This window comes from Myotis brandtii, unplaced genomic scaffold, assembly GCF_000412655.1.
Source record: "Myotis brandtii unplaced genomic scaffold, ASM41265v1 scaffold112, whole genome shotgun sequence".
Lineage (NCBI taxonomy): Eukaryota > Metazoa > Chordata > Mammalia > Chiroptera > Vespertilionidae > Myotis > Myotis brandtii.
The window spans coordinates 11,101,134-11,115,249 of NW_005353838.1; the positions used below are offsets into that span (position 1 = coordinate 11,101,134).

The 14,116-nt window shown below is 38.1% G+C and overlaps 1 protein-coding gene across 5 annotated transcripts in view; it reads right to left on the minus strand.

The window, feature by feature from the left end:
• Positions 1–5,386: 5,386 nt before the first annotated feature.
• Positions 5,387–14,116, minus strand: part of ZNF385B (zinc finger protein 385B) — a 361,135-nt gene continuing 352,405 nt past the window's right edge. For all 5 annotated transcript variants that reach the window (XM_005857643.2, XM_005857645.2, XM_005857647.2 and 2 more), the window contains 4 exons: positions 10,835–11,080; positions 9,497–9,675; positions 8,800–8,901; positions 5,387–6,880 (listed from right to left, as the gene is read on the minus strand). In XM_005857643.2, coding sequence (XP_005857705.1) covers positions 6,662–6,880; positions 8,800–8,901; positions 9,497–9,675; positions 10,835–11,080 — 746 coding nt within the window. In that variant the 3' untranslated portion in view covers positions 5,387–6,661. The remainder of the gene's footprint in view (positions 6,881–8,799; positions 8,902–9,496; positions 9,676–10,834; positions 11,081–14,116) is intronic.

Sequence of the window (14,116 nt, forward strand, 5' to 3'; positions counted from 1 at the left end):
AGCATTTGTATATACAGGGTGTTCCAGAAAAATGTATACATACTTTGTCTTTTTGTATTTTGTCTTTTCTGGATTGCCTTTTTAAAATATTGGATTGTCTTTCTTTTCTGAAAGAGTTCCCCCACCTTATTTTAAGAGTTCATGGTATAATAAGAATATAAAACTACCTATGTCACATGACTTATATTTTCCTTAGGTTGTCTGGTACCTTTATAATTAAGTTTTATATCAGAAAGAAGTTTTATTTTTTTATAACAGTATTTGCAATATTTTTACAACATAAAAAGTTTTGATATTTTCAATTTGAAATTCTGTTTTTGTTATATGGGCTATAAGACATAAAATTCAAACATAATTATAATATGCAAACACTTTGCATTTACTTTGGCTCGATTATTTTAGTATTACTTCTATTTGAATCATATCTTTGAAAATAGGAACATTACAATTAATGACTTTGCTATTTCTTCTTTACCTTACACACAGATGCATTTTTTCTCTGACTCTAGGTTAAAAATTCAAAACTGACTAATTTGAGAGAATCTTACTTAAAATTTAGAAATTTAAATGAGAAAATTGAGTTTATTTTCCACTTGGAAATCTGTATAGCAAGCTATAATTTACAAAAGCTTTTTTACATGTTCAATTTTATTTGCTCTCAGAACCACCTTGTGTCTTGGATACTATTATATCTATTTTATACCGTATATGTGAAGAACTGAGACTCTGGGAATATGACATAACATCCATTTTCTGACATAAAATCACAAAACTAGTAAGTATATAACATGGCCAGGATTTGAATTCTGATCTTTTGAGAGCAAATTATGTATTATTCTCATTTATTTCTTCTCTATCCTAATTTTATTTGTTCACTGTAATAAAAATGAAATGCAGGTGCTTAATAACAAGCTTGTCTAATCATCTGTACATAAGTGACTTTTTATAAGGAATTATTGACATGAAGATACTTTCATTGTACCTACAGAATGCATTCCATCTGACAACCAGAAGTTTGATGCAGTTTGAGCACCTAGTGTGGAGTAGAATAATACATTTTATTGTCACTCTGGCTTTAGAAATTGTAGCCAAAGAAATCCGAGCAATTCCCTACAGTCACACTGCATAGCTACCCAGAACCTGTACCATGTCCCTGAATTTCCCCATGGAGCTAATTACTTGGAGGAAGGTAGGAGGCAAAGATGAGCATCCCCTATGGAATTTGTTCTTGGTCTACACAGCTTCTCCTCAGCCCACCTGGGTACCAGACACTGGCATTTTCCCAAAGAGGTCATGTCACCTTTGATATTGAGGGACATCATATTAACAAAACAAGTATCTGATGGAAGTAACACTGTAAGAGAGGCCAGAATCCACACAGCAGACCTACAGAGGTGAAATGAAATTCTGCCACCTGTTATCTGGAGATGCTTGTGCATATCAAGGGTGTATGCCTGGATGCTAACTTAATCTTTAACTAACAAATAGTTTCTGGCCATCTCTCCCTCCCACAATAATCCTCTCTCCCATGGCACCCCTGGGTGTGGGTTCTTATTTCTCAAAACATCCCCGAACTCAGTCTTCTCACTGAGTCTCCTTAGACTCCTAAAGACAGTCTTACTTAGCACAAGATTTCCATCTGATGCCCTGTCAGCTCTTTCTCCTTTGTTCTGCCCTTGCCCCCGCCCCCCAAATGGGAATCCCTTGATTCTCTTTCTCAACTATATTAACTGTAGGGTAGTTTTTCTTAAAGCAGTTTCTTAGAGAAAAATTCTGCACCACCATAACAATTGCTGCTCCAGAAATTAAGAATTACCTTAGAGCAGAGAAGGAACAAATCAGGGGCTGATGTGTTTGGTGCATAATATGAATGAAAATTTTGGTGTTTTGCTCTTAGAATCCTCCTATATAATAAAAGGCTAATATGCAAATATACAAATTGTCCCCTCAACCAGGAGTTTGACCAGGGGGTGGGGCCAGCTGGCCAAGCTCCTGCAGCCTCTCCCCTCCAGTCAGCCCCGCCCCCAATCCCGCCCCCAACCAGGGGGTGGGGCCAGCTGGCCAAGCTCCCGCAGCCCCTCCCCCCAGTCAGGCCCACCTCCAATCCCGCCTCCCAGATCGGGGGCAGGGCTGGCCTGCCAACCACCCACAGTCGGACCTCACCTGTGCACGAATTCATGTACTGGGCCTCTAGTAGTTTAATATTAGACAGGTATCTGTACAGCTTTAAGTAATTTGCCTTTGTAGCTGCATTTCCCCCTGTTAATATATCATTGACTCATTTATTGCGGATCCCTTCCTTTTCCTATTTATGAGTGCATTTCACAATGTGCCTTTAAAATCTCATTAATTAGTTTTTAATACCCAAGAGGTTGCTTCTCTCCTAAAGAATAATGGTACTTGAGATGAAGAGAAATGCTCCTGAGACAGGGTTGCCAGACTTAGAAAAATATGCAGTCTATCCATTTAAATTTGAATTTCAGATAGACAACAAATATTCTTTTTTTCAAAAATAGTTTTTATTGATTATGTTTTTAGAGAGAGAGGAAGGGAGAGGGAGAGAGATTCTTTTTTTCAAAAATATGTTTCTATTGATTATGTTTTTAGAGAAAGAGGAAGGGAGAGGGAAAGAGAAACATTAATGTGAGAGAGAAACATTGATTGGTTGTGGACACATCCTGACTGGGGACTGAACCAGCAGGCTGGCATGTGCCCTGACTGAACCAGTGGCCTTTCAGTATATGGGGTGACGCTCAACCAACCGAGACACACCAGCCAGGGCAACAAATATTCTTTTAATATAAGTATGTCCCAAATATTGTATTCTTATTTATGGAATATACTTATGCTATATGCAATATCATACTAAATGTTATTAGAATGCTATACTAATAATTATCCATTGTATATCTGAAATTCAAGTTTAAGTGGCTGTTTTTTAAATTTTCTGGCTATCCCACATTAGAGCAATTTTCAGATTCTTCAGAGACCAGAGCTGGGCTATGTCAGAATGGGGTGACGCTCAACCAACCGAGACACACCAGCCAGGGCAACAAATATTCTTTTAATATAAGTATGTCCCAAATATTGTATTCTTATTTATGGAATATACTTATGCTATATGCAATATCATACTAAATGTTATTAGAATGCTATACTAAAAATTATCCATTGTATATCTGAAATTCAAGTTTAACTGGCTGTTTTTTAATTTTTCTGGCTATCCCACAGTAGAGCAATCTTCAGATTCTTCAGAGACCAGAGCTGGGCTATGTCAGAGTGACCAGCACATTTTAAAACTTTCCCAATAAGTGGGGGGGGGGGTAGAGTGGTGGTTCAAAAGATTGCAGGTTTGATTTCTGGTCAGGGCACATAGCTAGATTGTGTTTGATCCCTGGTTGGGGAGTGTATAGGAGGCAAGCAATTAATGTTTCTCTCTCTCCATGCCTCCCCTTTTTCTCTCTAAAAAAGATCAATTAAAAAAAAAACTGACATAGGAAGGGGTATTAGTTCAAATGTGTATAACCCCTCAGGATTGACCCACTCTGCTGTCTCAGAATCAGTGTGGATGATATGTCTGTTTAATAATGTATGCCTCCCCTTTCTCTCTCTAAAAAAGATCAATAAATAAAAAAAACAAACTGACATAGGAAGGGGTTTTAGTTCAAATATGTATAACCCCTCAGGATTGAGCCACTCTGCTGCTTCAGAATCAGTGTGGATGATATGTCTGTTTAATAATGTTTACAAATGATTGTTTGAAGCTACTCCTGACTTATTTTTGGAAGTATGCATTTAAATGAATTGCTATTATTTTTTACTTCCTCCCTTAGGTGATTTAAAAAAAAATCTTAAACTCTATGAATCTAATCAGTACATTCCTGAGTCTATTTAAATATTGACATTAAAATTTTTTAGTATTGCAGTAATCTTTAATGGAGTAGATGATGATACAAGAAAAATGAAATATAATTGCCATTGGAGTCCATAAAAACAACAAAAAACAAACAAACAAAAATTCTCCAAAGTGTTAAACAAACACAACTTTTTTATGTCTATAAGCCATGTCTGAAGGTCCAACCAAAGTTTAGTGTAATTGGTATTGGTTAGAGTTCAAATTAGTCATACTAAAAAAAAAATCAACCAAATTCTGAATGCCAAACTGAAATCCTAATAGACTCTAAAAGTAACCTGATTGTAAGTCTAGAATATTAAGGGAAACACTTTTCAAATAATTGGATAGACTCTTTGGTAGAGGAAGCCTATTGCCATGTATCACAGCTGCACTGCCATCCATTCGCCTTAATTTTCAGAAATGAGAATTTAGGTCCTACTCCCACTCCAATTCTTCTCATTTTAAAAAACTTACACGGTTTGGGCTTATGGTAGGGGAAAAGGGAATTAATAATAACTTTGTTAGCACTTGCCTCAAAATTCTACAATGGAGTGGTAAAGTAAAGATGGCTACAAATTCTTTGCTCTTCTTCACATTGAAAAGTGAATAATTTCCTTTTCCTTGCATCTCTTTGGCCTCAGTGACTTGCTTGATCAATAGAATGCACCGTAAGTTTTGAAACAGTTTTACAAGAAGCCTTTTGACTTCCACGTAGGCCCCTTGAAATCTTTGAGAGTCCAGAGTTACTAGGTAACTATCTGAGACCACATGGCTCTTGAAAACTACTCCAGTAGAGGTCAGCCTTCCAGCCATCTTCATCCAGGCAGACATAGAAGTGAAGCCATGTTGAGCCTCTAGACCAGCCCACCCACCAGCTGAATATGACCAAGGGACCTCTTAGTGCCCCAAGGAAAGGAAGAACAGCCCAGCCTAGCTCTGTGGGAATTCCTGACTCCTGAAATTGTAACATAACAAAATGATTGTTATTTTAAGCCTTTAAATTTTGGTGTTCTTTGAGCAGCAATAGATAATCAGAACAAAAGGGATGTATTAACCTTTACACTTGAGAACAGAAGGAGGTGGAAGTAAAGAGGGGTGGGCTGATTAGAGGAGGTAAAGGGGGAGGAGTGAAATAAAATTTTCTAAAAAGAGAGTGTAATTGCCATGGATATGAGTAAAAGATGGTCTAGGGATTTAGAAGACACACAGTAAGTTTAAAAAATTCAGTCCCAATTTTTTGGCAGGCTGCTACCATTATTTTGGGTCACACTCACAACTTTGGCCCAATTTCTCTGAGATTCAGAGGGAAAACAGCAGCAAAATCTCGCCTCATACAGATGCTGTGAACAGCAATGAATAAACATGACAAATAAATATGCTGGAAATGCTAAATATGTAAAAAGCAATCTTTGCATCTACTGAAAATCTTTCATCAGATGATTTCAAATTGAAGGTATCTCAGGAGAAAATCACTTTGAAAATACAAACATGTTTTTATATTTTGTACTTTTATTGAAAAGGTACATTTAAAAAAATACACAGACATTTTACCATTTACAGATTGCAGATACAGATGCTCAAAAAGAGTTCACTCTGGTTTGTTGTGTTATGATACTTCTTACCCCTGATATCACAAACATTCCAGTTTTGTTGATATCAGCTTAAAAGGGAGCATGGCAGCATGACCTGCAACATATTCAGTGAACAGAAAGACAAATTATTCAATTATAAATTTTTTATCTTCTGTACATTATTGCATTAGGGAGCCACAAGATTATGTAGCATCATTACAAATGAAAACAGGTTAAAAATGAAGAAGATAATTACGTAGAAATACATGGATTCATTGTCTTCTTGCAGAATGCACAGGAGGTGCAAAAATGTGCAATTTAGGAAGCTCTTTTCTGTTTGTATACATTTGCTTAGCAACTCAAACTGGTGAGGAAGCTACAAAATAAGTTAAACAAAAATAGCAAACAGGTAGTAATTATAGCTATGTTATATGGCTTTCTATTTCATTTAAATATCACCCAATAAAATGGAAAATGAAAAAAAAAATACATTACTTTATCTTTTGTTCTCTTAAAGAGAAAATTCAAAGCTATTTTGCTTCCTAACATTTACACAGCAACTAAAAAGTGTTTAATTCAGACAAGAGATACAGATCTAGTACTACACCGGATACAACAGTACTTGGGTCTAAAACAGTACACAATCCCTGTCAACGATAGTACACCAGAAAGAAAACGTTGTGATCCATTGGTAGGACGGGGTCCACAAGTAAGCACTTGTGTTCATCTGTTTGTGTTCCACACTAGAATGTGCCCAATTTGATTCCAGAGTTATTTACAGACATGTGAGGAAGACCCTACTTTTCAAGTCTGTCAGGAAAATATTCCATATTGTTTCTAAGCCAGATCACACTCATGGAAAAATAGTCAGAGAATGATATATGTCTATGTTTTTTTTTTTTTTCTGACCAATACAGTCGCAAGAAACCAAATATCTCAGATACACAGATTGAATGGGGCAGGGCAGGGGGAGTTGATAGGGAGATAAAGCCTGTGCTGCTGGGATTCCTCAATGACAGGAGCGGGCCCTAAAAGCACGCTTGAATCTAGTGATGGGTTGTTCTTTGGAGTCGGGCTCACATCTTGTGGCGGGGTGAGGGCACTGCAACACAAAATGCTTGACTTGCTGAATCCTTTTGGCTTTTCTTCTCAACGTTCCTACTTACTGGCCTCAACCGACTCGGGGCTTGCAGACTTAGTAGGGAGCAAAGAGGATGGAGGCAGGCGTGGCACGGATGGGCCCATGGCCCGGCCTCAGGAGGGCGGGAGGTATGGCTGGCGCCTGGAAGAGCGAGGCGGAAGGCCGGGGTGGCAGTGACAGCGCGGAGGACACCGCAGCTGCCGCTGCCAGGGGCGAGGACAGGAAGGCTGGGGCCAAAGGCTTCATCATATCTTTCTGGAATGCAAGTTTTGCCTAAAGGAAGGAGAGAACCAGGAAGGGGGTGGGGGGATTGTTTTGAATAAGCAACACAGATATATTTTTATAAGTTAAGCATGGACATTAAGAAGTCATATTTAAAAAAATCTTTACGCTTGCCCAGCCCACGTGGCTGAGTGGATGAGCGTGGACCTATGAACCTGGTCACCATGCGATACCTTGTCAGGGCACATGTCTGGATTGTGGGCTCGAACCCCAGTGGGGGGGCGTGCAGGAAGCAGCTGATCAATGATTCTCACTCATCATTGATGTTTTTATCTCTCTCTCTCCCTTCCTCTCTGACATCAATAAAAATATATATATTTAAAAAAATCTTTATTCTTAGAAGTCAAGAAATGACCATTTTCACAAAACTGGTTTCAAAGGCTCCATGGATACCTTTACTTTGATTTGTTTCCATTTCAGCTCTTTTTGGTGGTCTTTGCCCTCGGACACTAGGGCATAGGAAAGCCCCTCTGAACAGACAGATCCTAAAGTGGTTTTGTGCAGCTGCTCAGAAAGAAAAGCAACCATCCCCAAGGGATCCTGCTTAGACAATGGAACTCAATTCAAAATTCTGACTTGTCATAATCCACAATGCAGCCTTGAAGAGGTGTTTTATCATTTAAAAAATTTTTAAAGAGTGTTCATGACCCTTTACCTCACTTCTCTTCCAAAAGCTGCACTGGGGTAGGTGACTGGTGTTCCGGACATTAGGGACCCATGAAGCGTCATGAAAAGAGTCAGTTTACACCCCTCTCTCTGGCCAGTTAAAAAGCATTCCTTGAAAAACTGCAGCTAACTCAAATTTCCTTCATTGGGAATCACTGTAAGTGGGCGAGCAGCTTTCTCTGGAAAGGAATCCCAGGGTGGAATCTTCCTGTGAAGTAAGACATTGATCCTTAATTTCTCTCTTTTGCCATCAGGAAGAGTTCTGAGGCTGGATTTGCTTAGTGCAGGTTACACTGCTCAGCATCAGAGGGAGGCTATAGAGCGGTCGGAAGGTAACCTGAGCAAGGCCTCCAGCTGGCCACTCCCAGCTGCACCCTCAGATGGAATGGCAGCCTGGGTCCCAGGGAAATTATGAAATCCAGTCCTCTGGGTATTTACATGGCACCTATCGCTGAAGTCCTTGGGTAGTTTATTTTAAAAAAAAAATATTTTTATTGATTTCAGAGAGGAAGGGAGAGGGAGAGAGAGAGAGAAACATCAATGATGAGAGAGAATCATTGATCGGCTGCCTCCTGTATGCCCCCTACTGGGGATCGAGCCCACAACCCGGGCACATGCCCTGACTGTCCGCAGGCCAATGCTCTATACACTGAGCCAAACCAGCCAGGGCTCGTTGGGTAGTTTTGCAAAGAAACTGACAACAGCACATACTGAGAGCAGGTGAAACAGGCCGATTACCAACATGCCTACTAGACATGGAAAGAGGGCAGCACACACACCTACTTTACTTACCTGGGTCAGAGGGGTTGAGGGGGAGGCAGAAGGAAAGAGGGAGAGGGAGAGGGAGAGGGAGACAGAGAAGGGAGAAGGATGCTAGGATGCTAAATGGGTGAATTTTAGTTTTCTGAAAGCAATCCCTTTCCCCAGGTTCAACAGTCATCACTTGTCCTTGTTCCTGAGCCTTTTCTTTTCTTTATATGCTTAAGAAGGTCGTCTTTTCAAAAGGTCCTCCTAAAAGGGTGAGGTATTAGCTCTTGAAGAGGTTCAGCTTCTCTAAGGAAGCTTTCTTCAAGGTGTCCTATGGCAGGAACTAAGCAGTTCATTCTAAAATTTCTGTCTATGAGGGCTGTTTAAGTTCCAAACCTTTCAGGACTAATTAGTCCCTAGGACCTCCTTACCCACAGAATCTGCCCAACCCAGCAAGGCTGCCCCACAAAACAGGTGAGCAGGCAAGGTGAACTTACTGCTAAGAGGCTTGGGCTCCGCTGGAGTTTGTTGTAGGGGCTGTATTTCGGCTTCAGTGGTTTCCCTGCAACTCGATCCTTATGCCTTCGGCTAGAAATGTGCTGAAAAAAGTTTGCTGCATTAGCTGAATCTAAATGTGAGTTCTTTTTCATGTAAAATATATTTCCAGATAGAGGTAGCTGGTTTCACCATGATTTGAAGCTTTCATATCAGATGTAGCTGGACCCAGTTCTAGGTACAAATTCCAAGGTAGTGTGTGGATTAAGACTTGCTCCCCACTCCCTTGTAATGCCTCTCTCCCTTTCCTCCTTCTCTATAGATCTTATTCAACTTTGCCTGGTGTTACCACTGTGACTGTGGAGTCTGGCCCCCTAACCAGATTTTGGGTCTTTGATGATCAGCTGAATGGCCCACTTGTCTTCCAGAAGTTCCTGCTTGACTGTGAGCTCCAGATGACGCTGTACTCATCTGTCTCTAACACCGAGTCTGGAATCTGACATATAGTAACAATAGGTATGCAAATATTTGGTAGCGACTTTTTCTTCCACAAAGCACCTGTATTTTGCATATTGCATGCATCATATAAAGATCAGTTAATTTAACTGTGAGCACAGTGAGAACCATTATATAGATGAGGAGATATACAGTCAAGTGGTGACCCCAAACAACAGTGACTACTAATTCAGAATACATTACCTGTTTGAGTTGAATTTCTGAATTAACATGGACATCACAGATTTCACAATGAAATGTCTTGTTCTGTAGTCCTGACCCCTTACTACCATTCTGCATCTTTAATCTTGATCCGGGTCTAGGATAGGACTTAATTGGACCAGCCCCATTACGAGCTTCAACCATGGTCTTGTGTTTAGATCCTAAATTAGAAAGAGACACATATTAAATAGAGATTTAAGAACTATGTGAAGCTCTTTGTTTTCTTATTCTTGAGAGGTTATCTTCAGGTTGAATTTCCCAATGCTTTTATTGTTTAATGACCATTTTAATTCTTATAAATTTAACACGTTTTCATTGTAAAAAAAACAGGAAAACAGAAATAAAGATTACTTATGTTTTCAAGACCCAGACATAATCAAAGTTATCATTTTAGTGCATTTCTTTTTAGTTTAGTTTATAGTATATAAAAAATAAATATAGCTAATAATGTTTTGAGAAATTTGCAAGGTGAAAGATAATTATTAAAACAACAATCGTAATGTATAAAAATGTCAAATCTCTATATTGTATACCCTAAACTAATATAACTAATATACTGTTGTATACCAACTATACTTAAACTTTAAAAATCAGCATAAAATATATTTTTTTGAAAATTGGGATCATACTAATTAAATATTCTGAAAATTTCACATATCAACTTATAAACATTTTCTTATAATTATATATTTTTTAAAACCACTTTTGTCTTTATTGATTTTAACTTTTTTTAAAAAAAATACGTTTTTATTGATTTTAGAGAGAGTTGTAGGAAGAGAGAGCGAGACAGAAACATCAATGAGAAACATTGATTGGCTGCCTCCTGCATGCCCCCTACTGGGGATTGAGCCTGAAACCCAGGCATGTATCCTGTCTGGTGCATAGGACTACCTCAATCCACTGAGCCACACCGGCAGTCTATAATTACATTTTAATGACTGAATAATATAATCTGTCATATTGAGTTACTATAATTATTCAATATTTCCTTACTGAGGGACTTTTAGGTTGTTTCTATTTTTTTCTCTTGTAAATGTATTGCAGTGAATATTGTGCATAGATATATGTCTTCATCCTCGTCACTTCCTTGTCGTGAGTTTGGGGAGGTATTAGGTACATTTAGAAAATATAGAACAGAACAAGTTTTATCTCCAATCTGCTTTTGCCTTGCTGATCAGGCTTTTCTCAAAATCATACATCTGAATCAGAAAAGTAGAGAAGACACGGAACAAACCTAATGTTTGAACACCCATTGTATTCTGAAGGGAAAAGTTGGATTTTGTTATGCACATTATTTAAATCCCAACAATAGCCACTAACCTGTGTTGTGTGCCTCCAGCTGTGACAGGGAGTTCACAGCCACTTTGCATAGCGAACAATAAAGCAATTTTTTGGCTTTTTCTTCTTCTGATTCAGAGACAGTACCAGGAGCCCCATTGGTGCTCTTGGAGGGAGAAGTGTCTGCGCCCAGAGGCAGGGCTGTGGTGCCAGATTTGAGGAGAAAGGAGCCACCTTCAGAGTTTGACGGCTGGCTGGAACTGCTGACTTTTAGCTTCCCTCTGTCTTCTAAGAGAGACACAGAGACATGGTATTAAAGCTTCATGTATCATATCAACACAGATAAATGGACATACAGGAGTTAAAAATAAGAACTTGATTTCTATATTTGGTTTTACCCCAGCACAGAGTTTAGTCCCTAAGTCTGATTAAAACAGAATCCCATGCCATCAGTTTCCCTATCAGGTCACCCCAAGGTCATGATGACATAAGAAATGACTCATTCTCCCACTTGAAGCCGGTAACTTTCTACCTAATACCCTTGAATTGTAAATTTTGCTCCGGGATGTCTTTAATATATAGGGAAACCAGATACCCTCCAATATGATGACATTATGTGATAGTAACATGAAATAAGTCATTAGGCAACGGGAGTTACATTCGACTACTCATGTTTTAATTAGGACATGAATATAAAGTTAAAATTCAATTTTTACACCAAGTTAAACATTTCAAGTTTGGCATGTGTGGCAGAGAGGAGGAAAGAAACATGGTTTATTTTGGTTATGATTAGTTAAGTTTTTGCTGCTCTTTGAATGGAAATGATTTATCTAAAATATAGGATGCAAAGATTCCATTATACGTATTAACTACTGCCACTCTAAGTTATAAATTTCTATTTTTGTATAATATTGTATAAATTTAATTATATTAATCAAATATTTCTATACATTTCTGTATGATATTCTATTCTTATCAAAACCCATTTTATTATTCTTTTTATGTAAACTGTTTTCTGCTTCCCTTAATTCTTTTTTAAAAAATTTAACCTTGTTTTTGAGAGTAGTACAGATGTCCCTTTTTTTCTCCATTGACCCCCTCCACTCCTTACCTGTCCCCCCTCCAGGCCTTCACCATACTATTTCTGTGTCTATGGGTTATGCATATATGCATATAAATTCTTTGGTTAATCTCTCCCCACCCAGCACCTCATAATGACATTAACCATAAGCACAATGTGAGGTTTAACCAAATAAGTTACAGACATCTGGCATTTTGATCATGCAGCTACTAAATGATTATAATCCTTAAGGCCCATATGCAGTCTGTATGAGGGGCCAGAGTGACTTTAACTCTTCAGGGTTCATTTGCTATTCAAGACGCTCTGTTCAGTGGCTCCTTTGGGAAAGAAAAGGGAACTTCTTAAGCAACAGCGAAATCCATCACAGGTTTAATCCTACTAGAGCTGGTGCTTTTGAAAATGGCCATAGATATGCTAATAAACTCTCATTAAGAGAGAAAGGGAATTAAACCTGAAGATATATTTGTCCATTGCCCTAGCTAATTTGGAACTCTGTACCATGGGCCTGTGTACCATGGGACCTGTGTGATGACCAAGAGGCCAGGTGTGACCAAGGGAACAGCAACATGACAGTATGTCTGTTCTGCATACCAGGCAAACCAAAGCTTTCACACACATCAAAACTAAAAGGAGATCACATCTCTACTTAATTGATTGAGGGATCAGCCGTTGACTCCCATCCCTTTTTCTGCCTTGGATCCATCCAGGTCAAGACCAGATATAGCAGGGATTCTACAGATGAATTCCAAGTCTGGATGGTATTTAGAATAAGTGAATGCTCAGGTCCCTTTTTATCCTAGGATTCCACAATCTATATTCCTTTCCAGAAACTTTATTAAAACTTTAGGATGCCATGAAGTATGATGGAAAATATTTTAGATGTTCACTAAACTGACCTCAGCAGTAGTAGAGAAGGAAATGGAATCATCCTTCCTAAATGATAATAGTGAGTAAATTAGATTAAAGATTATTATTTCAGGCCTGGAACTCTTTTCTCTATAAGGACCCCTCAGACTAAAATTGCAATTTTATAGAACACACCAAGTGAAATTATTCAGTAATCTTAACATTTGCCCTTATGGCATTACTGTTTTTTATGATGGAAACCTAAGTTATTGCATAGCAAAATCTTTCCTTCAAACATTTCATAAAATATTTCATATAAATTTGACCTAAAGAATCTGACCTGTTTTAGTCACTTACTTATTCTCTCTCTTTTTCATATTACTATTTTAATGTCCCTTATATTGATTTCCTCCATATATTTCTACATTAACAAAGAATTTACAAAGTACTATCACTTACATTGTCTTCATATCTCTCACAGCAAACTTGTGAAACAGGTAAGGCAGCAAATGATTATTCCTTTCTTAAAGATGAGAAAACTAGGGCTCATATAGATTAAATAATGTCCCACAGGTCAGTAGGTGGCATAAATGAGCATGATGCTTTCTCTAGCTATTCATGAGTGGTAATGAATTAATCTTCCTGCACAAAGGGAGGAGTTCATATGGCACTAACATGATAAAAGACATACAATAGCCACCCAGAAAGGTGAAAAGCTGTTACTTTGTTTTAAAATTGTAGTTTAGTTTTAAAGCTTATTTTCCTTAAATGACAATATTTACCATATTCAACAATTATCCAATTCAGGTAACATTGAGAAGATGAACAAAATTACATCTTTTCTCTGTATCTCTATTTCTTTAAGAAAAATATAACATTTCCTTTTCATATCTCTTTTTCAAAAGCGGCCATTTATTCATTAACAGAGGCATATTGACAATATGCTAGTTGCTGACAATGTGCTAGACTGAAGAAAATAGTAAATAAAGCAGGTATAGACTTTAAGAAAGTAACAGTTTAGCACGGGAAATGAGACAGTCATTCAGAGATGTCTAATTTATGATGGAAACTAGTAAGAGGCATGGGAGCATGGAGCGGGGAAATGATTACTCCTAGCCTAGGAAAAAGGAGACATTTTTCATGAAGAAAGTGGCATTTTGGCTGGGTTTTGAAGGTCAGAGTTAGATAAGCATAGAATGGGATGAAAAGGAGTAGGAGGTGAATGGGTGGAATAAGTGGAAGCATGAGGGAATGCTTAGGTGTTAGAAAGTGGGGTCTGCCTGGTGAGTATCTGGTATCATCATAGATGATGACAACAGTGCCTAACTTCATTATTCCTCATTTTAATTGCTTGATATTTTTATCAAATCCCATTATATTATTTCTCTTTCCTTACT